Source organism: Peromyscus eremicus, chromosome 4 (assembly GCF_949786415.1).
Source record: "Peromyscus eremicus chromosome 4, PerEre_H2_v1, whole genome shotgun sequence".
NCBI classification, from domain to species: Eukaryota; Metazoa; Chordata; class Mammalia; order Rodentia; family Cricetidae; genus Peromyscus; species Peromyscus eremicus.
In genome coordinates this window covers 86,007,662-86,022,719 of record NC_081419.1, presented here as the reverse complement: position 1 = coordinate 86,022,719, position 15,058 = coordinate 86,007,662, and the positions used below count along the sequence as shown (strand labels likewise).

Here is a 15,058-nt window from a genome sequence, read left to right as displayed (position 1 = left end):
TTAGTAGAATTAATATTGTGAAAGTGATCATTTTGCTAAAATCTATGTAAGATTAAACATAGTCCCAGGAACAATTTTAATTGTATTTGTCATATAAATAGAAAGAAAAACTCTTCTAAAATTAATTTGGAACCACAAAGGACTCTAGATAGTCCAAACAAAACCAGCATTGTAGGAGGGATTATCATTACAAATCTCAAGATATATTATAGATTCATAATAATAACAACAACAGCATAGTACTGGCACAGAATCAACAGGAGAGCAATGGAACCAAATAAAGACCAAACATAAGTACTCACCACTACAGTCATCTAATATTTGACCATGATGCCAAAATCCCACATTTGAAAAAATACAGCATCTTTAATAAAATTTCATAGGAAAAATGGGCAGCTACACGCAGAAGAATGAAATTAGATCTCTATCTATTACTTCGTACAACAAACTCCAAACTGATCAAACCTAAATATGAAAACCATACACCGAAACTGTTAGAAGAAAATAAGACAGCACCCTTGTAAATACTTTACATTGGATTGGATTGTTTTATATTGTATACAAATTATATATATTGAAATTGATATTGTTAGAAAATGCTATATGTATATTTCTAATTGTACCCTAAGTGTACCATTCATTTAACAATGTAATGCAATTTTCTGATCCTTGAATGTTGTTATTACCAACTATTAGGATATAAAGAAATGAAAGCTAGTAGTTAGACATTATAATAGAACTTGTAGTCATATTAGGTATGTTTTCAAGATTGAGTAGATATATTTTAGATAGGTTATCTTCAAACCCTTCAGAGATCTACAGAATATGGCATTTAAAATGTTTTAATAACTTAGAAAATTTTTCTTTTTTGTTATGAATATGAGACATGCCAGCTCCTGACAGTACCAATCTACTTCAGAGAAAATATGGGCATTGAAAAAACTGCAATTGGAGTTAACTTTCATTGTGGCAAAAGTTAGCCACTGGACAACAAAGTATCCTCAAATCAACTGCTGACAAACAGGACAGACAGGACACGAAACAAAGGACTACTGATTCTTGTCAAAACAAGTGTGGTTATGGCTTTATCAAAAGGCATCTTCTGAGGCCAGGACAATATGGCACCATTCCTGAAGTGGCCTTAGCAATCCGGGAAAGGTACAGTGCCCTTTTCTTCGAAGGCAGCTTAACAGGCAGTGGGCCGATGGCTTCTGATGTGCAATGGGAAGGTAGTTGAGACAGTTATTCTTGAAGAGTAATTAAGCTCACACCTCTCAACAGTAGAATGGCACTTAATAGAGGGATATGGAGAAGAACGGGATGCTGAAATGAAGCCACATACACACATAGCCAAGAAGAATGGACAGCTGAATTAAAAAAACATCAACAATTTCTAGAATTTAAAATCCTGAATCATGACATGACACTAGTGGAATTCAGGTGTTTCTGGTATATATACTGCTCTCACTCAATGTGAGGTTGAACTGTTGACCTTGTGTACATCCTACTTCACAAATGAGTCTTTCAGATACGCTAAGCCTATAGGCTGAAGATGATGCCCCAACACTGCAGAGAAGCCTCAGATGATTGTCCAGGCAGATGGCTGTTTCTGTCAACTCACAATTTTTTGGAAGTTGCTTGCATATACTTCCTGTTTTTATTTTTTTGTTAGCTAATATTACTCCCTTCTTGGGTCTCTGAGGGAGTTGAAGATTAGTTAGTTATAGTTGAAGATTAATTAGGATAGAAAGTGAATTAGATACAATAGAATAGATAATGGAATTATTTTCTCTGAATTTGTCAAATACAAATGAACTAGACATTGTTTAGGTATTTATTACTTATATATATTGTATATAGTTATTGTACTTTTGTATATAGTTTTTCTTATGTTATAAGCTTTTTCTTTTTTTCCTTTTTATTAAAATAGAAAAGGGGAAATATGGTAATATTTTATTTGTATTAAAATGTTATTTGTATGTTAATAAATAAAGTTGCCCGGGGGTCAGAGCTATTAGCAAGCCATAGGAAAGCAGGGTAGTGGTGGCGTACACTTGTAATCCCAGCACTTGGTAGGCAGAGCTGGGTAAGGCTCTGTGTGTTCAGGGATACAGCCATTATTGGATATACATGCCTTTAATCTCAATACCAAGCATGGAAAACCTGGAGGCCTATACAGACAGGCCGTGACGAGGTGGTCATGTGGTTGGGTTTACAACCAATAAGAAGGCAGAACAGAAACTCTATATAAAGACTTTAACACAGGGGTAGTTCTGGTTTGGAGAGGTAGGACCACTGCAGGAGGAAGGGTAAGGTTTTAGCTCTTAGCTCTGACCTCTTGGTTTTCTTCTTTGCATTGGTTCTGTGTTTCTTATTTAATAAGAAGGTTGGTTACATCTACATACCCTAGATGATAAAGGTGAAGGAAAGGACATTGTCAATAGTATTCCATTTCCTCCAAATCAAGGCCTACAATTGGCAAGTAAGATCTCATGAAAACCAAAAAAAAACTTCTACACAGCTGAAGAAAAAGTCATCTGAGTGAAGAGGAAGCCAAGTGAATGAGAAAGAATCTTTACTAGCCATACATTTGATGGAGGGTTAATATCTAGAATGCACAAAGAACTCTGAAAAACAGAGCCACTGAGAAGTAGTCTTTAATTGGGATTGGGAAAGGAAGGTCAGCAGAGAAGAGAGAGGAAGGGAAGACAGATAAATAACATTGAATCTATTTGAAAAAGCCTTAAGGAACATTGCTTTATATATATAAACTTACATGTAATACATATGTTCTTTATATTCTAAATGAAATTTTACCACTTGGGCTGACAACACTTCCCACAAGAGCCATATAAAAACCAAACAAACACAAACAAAAAACCAACAACTCAAAACCAGGTATGAGATATCTCTTTTCAAGTTGTTGGTCAGGAAAGTCTAAGAGAGTCCCAAAACCTATAGGCTATTTCTATTGCCGTTGGTTTTCTCCCAGAGATTGAAGGTAAACCTGTGTTGCTGAAGACACCATGTATGTGAGATATATGACTCAAAAGATTTGAGCTAGATCTGACCTGATAACTTCCTCCTTGAGAACTGGCTATCATAATATTAGACATTATTATGCAAGCTTCCAATGGAGGGAAGCAATCAGTATTGCTACCTAGCTGTGATGCCTATGATCAGTCTTGCAAGTTAGTTCTAAAGGAGCAATAGTGGCATTTGTGTCTTTATGGTAACCAACAGTTTTCTAATTAAGTTCTATTCAATGGGAGGATAAACATATGTGATACTGGCAAACTAGACAACTACCTGGGTCTAGTAAGGCCATGAGTCTTATTCAGAAACCTAGTACCACCACTTTACAAAACAGTTAAATTCTAATTGTACATTAAATACTTATCCGTATAATAAAAAATAAGTGTTGCTCTCATACCTTATCAGGAAAACCTTACTTTTTGCAGCAGATGGAGATCATCACAGAAAACCCTAGCTGGTCAAAATACAGAGAATATGTGATTATGGGGTGACCATCCCCATCAAGTAAATTGACATAATTCCTGTATTCAAGGCCCAAGGACTATTGCAGAAATAGTGGGTGGAAAGACTGTAGGATGAAGAGGATTAGGAAGTCTGTTGTAAGATTTTGTCTCTTAGAATAGAGAGGAAAGATGTTCCCATGATAACATACCAATATGGCTGTTGAAACAAAACCAGACATTTCAAGGGCCCCACTTCAAGACAAAGAACTACATGTAGTTAAATCATGCACAGAGAGTCAGAAGTAACCTTTTACAGCGATGAATGCCCTAATTAGTCACATACTACAAAGTGGTCAGCCCTGAAATCATGTACAGGGCTACACTAAATGGACTTACCTGTTATATTTATATTTTATGCATACATATGTAAAAGTAATAATCAAGAAAATGAAGCCATGGTTTTGAGAGCGAGTGAGGGTGGATGGACATGGGAACTGTTGAGTAAGAGGGCACTGGAGAGATTTGATGAAAGAAAGGTAACGGGGAAAATAATATAACTGTATTCTTTCCTTCCAAAATCTTTACTGATCACTTGTGAATGTCTCATAGTGAACTCTGATCATACTCTTCCCAGTCATCCCAGGTGCACCCCCTACCCTTGTGACCTCCCCAGAAAAAAAGCAGCAGCAACAGCAACAGCAGCAGCAGTTGCAGAGGAAGAAGAAGAAGAAGAAGAAGAAGAAGAAGAAGAAGAAGAAGAAGAAAAAGAAGAAGAAGAAGAAGAAGAAGAAGAAGAAGAAGAAGAAGAAGAAGAAGAAGAAGAAGAAAACAAGTCCAATTTGTGTTGCTCATATATTCACTGGAGCATGGTCAAAACTTCCCGTGGACAGTCCCTTAAAGAAAACAGACTTCTTCTCTACCTGCACTTCCACCAGAAGCCACAAATTGCAGAGAGCTACATGCCAGTATCCTCATCACAGTTTTTACCTATTTTTTTTTGAGACAGGGTTTCTCTATATAGCTTTGGAGCCTTTCTTGGAACTCACTCTGTAGACCAGGCTGGCCTTCAACACACAGAGATCTGCCTGCCTCTGCCTCCCTAGTGGTGGTATTAAAGGCATGTGCCACTACCATCTGGCTCTTATCATGGATTTTAAGAGTTCTCTGTAATGGATTTCTAGGCTGTTAATTTTTTGGAAGATGTAGGTGGGGATAGGGGTTATCAGAGAAGCTGTTTATGTCCCTCTTTCTCAACTGTGAGTTTTCAGTCATTGAGACCACTACAAAAGTAGCTTCCTTGCCTTTTACAGTCAGCAGAAGCACAGAACATGGAATTCTACATGGTTTCTGGTGAACACATGGACCATGGACATCCAGTGTCAACACATGCCACAGACCTCAGCATGGTCTCTGGAGGCAGTACAGACCACAGACATTAACATGGCCTTCTGCCACAGCACAGGCCATGGACACCATCATATCCCTTGTTAGCAGTACAGGCCAAGGACATCAACATGGCCTCAGGTTGTAGGACAAGCCACTCATATCAACATGGCCCCCATTGCTCAGAACCAAGGTGATCATGTGGCTGGGCAGAGTGTTCAGAGGCTGAGTCTGCATAAGCTCCAGGCTGGCACACACCACCCTGTCAGCTCTACTCAACAAGGTCATGTTTCCCTGTCTACTACAGCCTTCTCTTATGCCTGTCACTGTAGTTGTATCCCTAGTTCCACATCTCTCCACCTTGCACTCACCACTCCATCCCTCCATCTTTCCCACCTCTCCATACCATATTTGTTTGTTGTTTTTGCATTTGAAACTGCAGTGTGTCACACAGAATATTCTTTTGCCCAAATAGCTCTACATGCAAATTCTTATTGCAACTAGTCATTGTTCTGGTTCAAGGTTTCTAGTTTCTGAAGCACCATAAATACTGGACCATTGCTGAGACTTGTCTCCTGCTGTTGTCCAGAGTCAGGGTAATGTTGCAGCTAGGCAGCACATTTGAGGACAGGTTCTGTACAAGCTCCCGGCTGCTGCACACCTCCCCACTGTTAGGATAATTGTTTTAGTAAATGGTGTGAAGATGTGTCTCTGTTCTACCTCACCTGCCTAAGGCACCTTCTGATTGGTTTAATAAAGATCCTAATGGCCAATATCTAGGCAGGAAGAGGATAAGCAGGACTTCCAGGCACAGATAGGAACTACGGGAAGGAATCTGAGGTGGGGGATTCACCAGCTAGACATGGAGAAAGTTGGACATATGGTACTGAGGAGAGGTAACAAGCAATGTGGCAGAATGTAGATTAACATAAATGGGTTAATTTAAGTTTTAAGAACTAGTTGGGAACAAGCCTAAGCTAAGGCCAAGCTTTCACAATCAATAAAAAAAAGTCTCTGTGTCATTAATCAGGAGTTGGCAGTCCAAAGAAAAGTCCGACTACACTCCACCCTCAATGTCTGCCATTCTGAGGCTCACTGGGCTCTACTTTTGTGCTTGTAGAGTTTTGGCAACACCACTGCCCAATACCCTCCATCTTCTAGCAGGACAAGCAGCACAGGCTGCAGCCTTGGAGGTTCTGTGTTGGAGGCTGGCCAATTGGAGGGCCTAGGGCTGGACCTGTTCAGTAATGATGTTTCCCTGGGAGCTCCAGGCCACTGCATACTATTCTGTCCATGGTGGCAGCCACCTGGGGCACAAATGCTGTTTGTAGGCCATGGGAAGTGCAGCTGTCTGGTGCCTTTTCTCTCTCCACAGGGAAAGCAGCACAGGCCATCGCTCAGGTGGCTCCAAACAAGGATCTGGATAGTGAGCCTAGGAATTGCCCTACCCAGTATTGACCTGTATCTGTGGGAGATCCAGGCTGTCACACATCTCTGTGCCATCTGTTCTGGGAGCCCCACAGCTCATCAGGCATGACCTTTGTGCTTGCAGTCTGCTGGCTAAGATGTGGCAACAAGGATTCATCATTCTCCCCCACTGTTCTGCTATCTTTCTTTCCAACTTTTTAAAAGCGTCTTCCCATAAAACCTGCCTTTTTTAGTTTTTCAGTCGTTCTGGAGCTACTGGGGACTCCACAGACTCCCTTTCTGCCATGCCACTCTCCAGAGCCTCCATGGGTCTCTCAGACTCCTAGGAGTTCTGCAGCAGGTCGCAGTGGCTGCCACCATCTTTGTTTTCTCCACTGTATCTTTTATTTATTTATTTTTTTAAATTTTATAATTAATTTGATTTTACATATCAGCCACAGATTCCCCTGTCCTGCCTCCTCCCAGGCACCCCCTGCACTCCCCCCAATTCACCCCCCATCCCCATCTCCTCCAAGGCACGGACTCCCCTGGGGATTCAGCTCAGCCTGGTAGATTAAGTCGAGGCAGGTCCAGTCCCCTCCTCCCTTCACCCAGGCTGAGCAAAGTGTCTCAGCATAGGCCCTAGGCTCCAAAAAGCTAGCTCATGCACCAAGGACAGGTCATGGTCCCACTGCCTGGGGGCCTCCCAAACAGTTCAAGCTCATCAACTGTCTCACTTATCCAGAGGGCCTGGTCCAGTTCCATGGGGGTTCCTCAGCTATTGGTTCACAGTTCATGTGTTTCCACTAGTTTGGCTATTTGTCCCTGTGCTTTTTCCAATTATGGTCTCAACATCTCTCACTCATACAATCCCTCCTCTCTCTCACCAATTAGACTCCTGGAGCTCCACCTGGGGTCTGGCTGTGGATCTCTGCATCCATTTCCATCAGTCATTGGTCCCTTGATATTCTTATGTTGTCTTATTGCTCTGGCTAGAACTTCAAGTACTATATTGAATAAGTATGGGGAGAATGGCCTTGCCTTGTTCCTGATTTCAGGGGAATCACTTTGAGTTTTTCTCCATTTACTCTGTTGGTTTGCTGTAAATTGCCTTTATTATGTTAGTTATGTTCCCTGTATTCCTGATCTCTCCAAGACCTTTATCATGAAGGGGTGTTGGATTTTGTCAAATACCTTTTCAGCATCTAGTGAGATGATCATGTGTTTTTTTTTCTTTCAGTTTGTTTATATGGTGTATTACATTGACAGACTTTAGTATGTTGAACCACCCTTGCATCCCTGGGATGAAGCCTACTTGATCATGGTGGATAATTGTTTTCCTGTGTTTTTATAGTTGGTTTGCCAGTACTTTATTGAGTATTTTTGCATCAATGTTCATAAGGGAGATTGGTCTGTAGTTCTCTTTCTTTGTTGCATCTTTGTTTGGCCTGGGAATCAGGTAATTGTAGCCTCATGGAAGGAGTTTGGTAATGTTCCTTCTGTTTCTATTGTGTGGAACAATTTGAAGAGTATTAGTATTAACTCTTCTTTGAAGATCTGGTAGAATTCTGCACTGAAACCATCTGGTCCTGGGCTTTTTTTTGCTTGGGAGACTTTTAATGACTGTTTCTATTTCCTTGGGGGTTATTGGACTATTTAAATAGTTTATCTGGTCTTGATTTTACTTAGGTATGTGTACCTATCCAGAAAATTATCCATTTCTTTCAGATTTTCCAGTTTTGTGGAGTAGAGGCTTTTGAAGTATGATTTGATGATTCTCTGGATTTCCTCAGTGTTAGTTGTTGTGTCTCCCTTTTCTTTTCTGATTTTGCTGATTTGGATCCTCTCTCTCTGCTTTTTGGTTAGCTTGGATAAGGGCTGGTCTCTCTTGTTGATTTTCTCAAAGAACCAACTCTTTGTTTCATTAATTATTTGTATTGTTCTTTTTGTTTCTATTTTATTGATTTCAGCTCTTAATTTGATTATTTCCTGGTGTCTGTTCCTCCTGGGTGACTTTGCTTCTTCTTGTTCTAGAGCTTTCAGGTGTGCTGTTAAGTCACTAGTGTGAGATTTCTCTAAATTCTTTATGTGAGCATTTAGTGCTATGAATTTCCCTCTTAGCACTGCTTTCATAGAATCCCATTAGTTTGTGTATGTGGTATATTCATTTTCATTGATTCCTAGGAAGTCTTTAATTTCTTTCTTTATTTCTTGCTTGACCCATTGGTCCATTGGTGATTCACTTGAGCATTATTCAGTTTCCATGAGATTGTAGGCTTTCTGTAATTTTTGTTGTTGTTGAAATCTAACTTTAAGCCATGGTGGTCTGATAGAACACAGAAGGTTATTCCATTTTTTTTTTGTATCTGTTGAGATTTGCTTTGTGGCCAAGTATGTGGTCAATTTCCATGGGGTGCTGAGAAAGAAGGTATATTCTTTTTTGTTAGGATGGAATGTTCTGTAGATATTGATTAAGTCCATTTGAGTCATAACATCACTTAAGTCCTTTACTTCTCTGTTAAGTTTCAATTTGGGAGATCTGTACAGTGGTGAAAGTGGGGTGTTGAAGTCTTCCACTATTAATGTGGTGTTTTATAGGTGATTTAAGCTTTAGTAATGTTTCTTTTACATATGTGGGTGCCCTTGTGTTTGGGGCATAAATGTTCAGAATTGAAACTTCATCTTGGTGGATCTTTCCTGTGATTAGTATGTAATGCCCTTCTTGACCTCTTTTGATTGATTTTAGTTTGAAGTATATTTTGCTGGATATTAGGATGGTTACACCCCTTTGCTTCTTAAGACCATTTGATTGGAATGTCTTTTCCCAGCCTTTTATTCTTAGGTAGTGTCTATTTTTGAATTTGTTTCTTGTATGCAGCAGAACGATGGGTCCTGCTTAGATATCCTTTCTGTTAGCCTGTGTCTTTTTATAGGTGAATTAAGTCCATTAATATTAAGGGATATTAATAACCAGTGATTGTTCATTTCTTTTATTTTTGTTTTTGGTGGTAGTGTGTGTGTACTTCTCTTCTTTGGTGTTTACTGCTCTGGTGTTATCTGTTGCCTGTGTTTTTGAGGGTGTATCTGACTAATATCTAATAAAATAGAATTCAAACTAAAATAAATTGAAAGAGATTGGTATGGACATTACATATTTATCACAGGGAAAATCCACCAAGATGAAGCCTTAATTCTGAATATTTATGCCCCAAATATAAGGGCACCTACATTGTAAAAGAAATGTTACTAAAGCTTAAATAGTACATCAAACCCAACACATTAATAGTGGGAGACTTCAACACCCCACTCTCACTAATAGACAGGTCTGCCAGACAGAATCTTAACAGAGAAATAAGGGAACTAACGGACATTATGACTCAAATGGACTTAATAGATATCTACAGAATATTCCACCTTAACACAAAAGAATATACCTTCTTTTCAGCACCTCATGGAACCTTCTACAAAACTGACCAAATGCTTGGTCACAAAGCAAATCTCAACAGATACAAAAAAATTGAAATAACCTCCTGTATCTTATTGGACCACCATAGCTTAAAGTTAGATTTCTACAACAACAAAAATTACAGAAAGCCTACAATCTCATGGAAACTAAATAATGTCCATTTGAATCACCAATGGGTCAAGGAAGAAATAAAGAAAGAAATTAAAGATTCCCTAGAATTCAATGAAAACGAATGTACAACATACCCAAACTTATGGGACACTATGAAAGCAGTACTAAGAGGAAAATTCATAGCTCTACATGCCCACATAAAGAATTTGGAGAAATCTCACACTAGTGACTTAACAGCTCACTTGAAAGCTCTAAAACAAGAAGAAGCAAACTCACCCAGGAGAAACAGATGCCAGGAAACAATCAAACTGAGGCCTGAAATCAATAAAATAGAAACAAAGAGAACAATACAAAGAATCTATGAAACAAAGAGTTGGTTCTTTGAGAAAATTAACAAGATAGACAAGCCCTTATCCAGAGTAACCAAAAAGCAGAGAGAGCGCATCCAAATTAACAAAATCAGAAATGAAAATGGAGACATAACAACAGACAATGAAGAAATCCAGATAACCATCAGGTCATGCTTCAAAAACCTGTACTCCACAAAATTGGAAAATCTGAAAGAAATGGACGATTTTCTGGATAGGTACCACATACCAAAGTTAAATCAAGACCAGATAAACTATTTAAATAGACCAATAACCCCCAAGGAAATAGAAATGGTCATTAAAAGTCTCCCAACCAAAAAAAGCCCAGGACCAGATGGTTCAGTGCAGAATTCTACCAAATTTTCAAAGAAGAGTTAACACCAATACTCTTCAAATTGTTCCACACAATAGAAACAGAAGGAACATTATCAAATTCTTTTTATGAGTCTACAGTTACCCTGATACCCAAACCACATAAAGATGCAACAAAGAAAGAGAGGGAGGCACGCTATTTTCCAAAGGGAAACAGAGGGACAGTGGGTCTGGGGGAGAGGGGAGGTGGGAGGGAGACAGGGAGGAGTGGCAGACAGGAGGCTGCAGTTGGGGTGTTTTGTACGAGAGAAAAATAAATAAGAAATGTAAAAAGGTAGTTTGTTTTCTAGGGTCATTGGAAATTTCTTTCCTTCTGGCTAGCTATCACAGCGCCAGAAGTTATTGAGGCTACTGGGAGAGAAAGGTATTATTGGTCTGACCCAGCACTAGACTTTACATGATACAATACTGATTTGCCAAGCAAGATGAACTACTGGCATAAGAATGGATGGGCTATCATGGGCTAACCAACTCTTCCATTTGGATTTAAGTCTGTTCCACATTAAGGAATACAGGATACAGTCATATTCTGAGGATGTTCTCAGCATGCCAGATGGGGAAAGATCTAAAATGTACAGGAAATATAAATTGTTAAGTTCTTATACTTATCAGTAACAATAGATAATATAAGTATAATTGAGGCTGTCCAATACGTATCTGATTGTTACTTAGTGTTACCTATATGCCAAAGGTACTTATATCTACAGTTCAGAATGCATAGCACAATTGTTCACAAATCACACCGTTTTGTAAAAATAGAATGTGAATCGTGACATGAAATCGTTAAAAATAATCTGAACTTTAAGAGTGATGTTCTGGCATTTCATTTAGCACGAGCTACTCTTTTGTGTAAAAGTTACTATTTTAGTATATTGTGCAATGACATTTAACAAATAAATGCCATTGGGAAAATTATTTTCTGCATCCTTCAACAATAAAAAATTTCAATCTTTGTTACCAAAAAAATGTAATATATATGTCTAAGTTTTCTTTAAATATTAAAATATTCAAGACAATAATAAATGTGTTTGTGATAATAACATATCTTACATCATAAACATGAACAGATAGCTAACAACCATAAATATATTTTATTTATTCTACCACTTGTATTTTCCTATATTAAGAGAATAAAAGCTATATATATGTATGTTATTTTTTGCTTTATTTCTATTATTTCACTGTATTTTAGCCCTTATCTTGAGAAATAAAAGATATATTGTACTCTATTACGATGCATATTATTATGATGCATATTATTATGCAAATGATAATTTTAGGAATATTTCAAATGTCAAAGATCATATTCAAATTTTATTCACAAATAAATGTTAATATTAGATGAAACAATTGGCCTGCTTTCTGTTTTGTATAATTGTTCATATATATAACTATATAATTAACTATAAGAAGTATTTAAATATGAAGAATTAGCAAGAATGTTCATGGCTACTGTCTCAGAAAGATTATAGTTCATGATTTTATTGAAATAATAAACAATAACTTAGAGGATAAATTTTAATTCTTGAAACTCAGATAATTAAGGAAAAACAGCATTAGATTTGTTTATACAACTATTTCATTGTCATTAAGGTAATAAAAACTAAACTAAATAAAAGTCCACTGCTATTTGTGTGCAGTTTATAACTTTTGTTATAAGGTAAAAATAATAATGTTGTCTTTTTCCAAAGGAGTGAATAAAAGGTTTGTAGCTGTGTTGAAAAACAAAGTATATTTTTGATATTGTTAGAGCAATATTAAAGTGAATTTTACAAAACAAATGCCACTTATAAGCCTGACAAATACATTTATGTTCTTTTTTAATATTATTGAAGATATAAGAATCAATTGAATAATTTTGTCATGAGGAAGCGCCATATTAAAAAACAATCAGAAATAATTTACAATGTTCTATATGATTAAAATGTTAAATCTCCAAATTATATTAAGCTTATTACATATCAGAATACCTTAACTAATTGTACATACAAACTAAATACCCAAATTATCAGTTTGTAGTAATTTTAGTGAATTGTAAGTTTGAAATATTTGCAACGAATTTTCTTGGCATTAAGTATTTCTCTTGTGATTCATGAAATGGCTTTTTAATTTCTTTACAGCATTTTTCATTTCCTTATTTCTCAGTGTATAAATGGCTGGATTCAGGAGAGGTGCAATAAGAGTATAAAATACAGCAAGAAATTTGTCCAACCAGGTGATATTGAGTGGCCACACATAGATGAAGATGCAGGGCACAAAAAATATCATCACCACTGTGATGTGGGCAGTGCATGTGGACAGAGCCTTAGAGGCACCAGCTTTAGAGCTCTGGCGAACAGTGATAAGAATATATGTGTAGGAAATGAGCAAGAGAATGAAGCAGGTTACAACCACAACGCCACAGTCAGCATTCATGTAAATATCCAAATCATGGTAATCTGTGCAGGATAACTTGATTATCAGTGGTATGTCACAGAAGAAACTATCAATTTCCAAGGGACCACAGAGAGGTAGCTGCACAACTGCCAAAAGCTGACTCATGGCATGCACAAAGGCAATGGCCCAGGAAGTCAACACCAACCCGGTGCATCTTTTCAGGTTCATAATGGTGAAGTAGTGGAGTGGTTTGCAGATGGCCACATAGCGGTCATAAGCCATTACCACCAACAGCATCATCTCCACTGCACCAACACAATGGTCAAAGAAGACCTGGGACATGCACCCTGTGAAGGAAATGATCTTTGGTTCCCTGAGAAAGTCTGCAATCATCTTAGGAGTGGTGGCTGAGGAAAGCCACATATCAACAAAGGACAGGTTAGCCAAAAAGAAGTACATGGGGGAATGGAGATTGTGGTCCGTGACAATTAAGAACATGACAATACTATTTCCAGATAGAGCGAGCACATAAATCATCAAAAACATCACAAATAGTAAGAGCTGAAGATTATGTGAGTGGGAAAGTCCCAAAAGCACAAATTCTGGTACCATGGACTGATTCCATCTATCCATTTTACTCAGGGGGTCTTTAGAAATAACCTGGAGAGAAAGAAAGTTCAATTAGAGGGTTGTGGAAAATGACTTAACTATTGAATCTGACCTTCACATTGGAAGCTAACCTCCACACTTGAAATAGAAAAAATGTAATTTAAAGACAAGTCTTTGCCTACTTTGAGAAACATTGCTGCCCAAGTGTAAGTTAATGAGTAAGTTTAACTCCCCACAAAGAGAAGCACGGGGTGTGACTGTTATACTCACACTCTATCAGGAAATTCCTCTACAGGAGAGCAGTGAGGAAGTAGAACAGCAATTTGAAAGCCTAAAAAAAAATGTGTGTGGTTTGATCTGGATGGTGTTTTCTGCCCATTAGTCTAATAAAAATGGTCTGAATGTATCACCATCAATCACAACACTTCATAAATGAGGTTTAAACTTTGGACCTGATAGGAATTACACTGAATTTCAGAACAAATGTTCTGATGAGATCTTAACATATTTTTGCAGCATATATAATGAATCCACTGATGACCGACAGAATCATTTCTGTGACTGAATTAAAAATGTTGCTGGAGGTAACTTGTACAGAATACCACATAAAAATACATAGTTTGAGACTGATATGTAAAAACAAGAATCACAATATTTTGTCAACAAAAACTTACCATAGAAATTATTTATTTAGCTAAACTGATTAGCAGCTATCATTGAGAATACATGTAATATGGTGCATGAGCGGACTTTTTGGAGCCCAGTGCCTATGGTGGACACCTTGCACAGCCTTGGTGCAGGGAGGAGAAGCTTGGACCTGCCTCAACTGAATGTATCAGGCTCTGCTGACTCCCCATGGGAGACCTTGCCTTGGAGGAGGTGGGAATGGAGAATAGGTTGGAAGGGAAGTTTGAGTGGGCAGGAGGAGGGAGGAGAGGGAGATCTGTAGTTGGTATGTAAAATGAATAGAAAATTTCTTTAAAAAATTGAATAGAAAAAAAGAATGCAAAGGGAAAAACCTGTAAGAATAAGGTAGTATATATTCAAGTAAAAAAAGAAAATACGTGTAATAATGATAACCAAAGAAGAAGGCAAATCATAGTCAAGCCTGAACTCTGACAGTTAGATTTAATTCAGTTTTAGCAGCCAAAAAACAAAAAAAAAAAACAAAAAAAAAACACCTGACCTTGAAATTTACTAGCTAATCTTGAAAATTCTTAGATTTTCAAATATTATCATTTCCTGGCATGGACTATGTTTCATCTATCATCTGCTTTCTCATTTTGTCACTTACCTATTGATCATTTGTATTGTTTCAAAGGAGAAAATAAATTACATAAACATGTAAGCAAAGGGTGTGTTTTGTTGTCAACCTTGGATGAATGTGATGTTGAACTTTCAGTGAACAGCAGTTATTCACTTCAAAGCACAGGCGGAGTGATTATATTCATCTGTAACAGAAAATATTCAAGCTGAGTGGTGGGAGT

The 15,058-nt window shown here is 37.7% G+C and overlaps 1 protein-coding gene across 1 annotated transcript; it reads right to left on the bottom strand.

Moving 5' to 3' along the window:
* Positions 1 to 12,656: 12,656 nt before the first annotated feature.
* Positions 12,657 to 13,598, bottom strand: LOC131908452 (olfactory receptor 4K3-like). The gene has a single exon (XM_059259495.1). The coding sequence runs from the start codon at positions 13,593 to 13,595 to the stop codon at positions 12,657 to 12,659; it is 939 nt and encodes a 312-aa protein (XP_059115478.1). The 5' UTR covers positions 13,596 to 13,598.
* Between the last annotated feature and the right edge of the window lie 1,460 nt (positions 13,599 to 15,058).

What these genes read in the sequence shown, in the direction of transcription:
- LOC131908452 (XM_059259495.1), bottom strand. Translation starts at nt 13,595, where the DNA reads ATGGATAGATGGAATCAGTCCATGGTACCAGAATTTGTGCTTTTGGGA.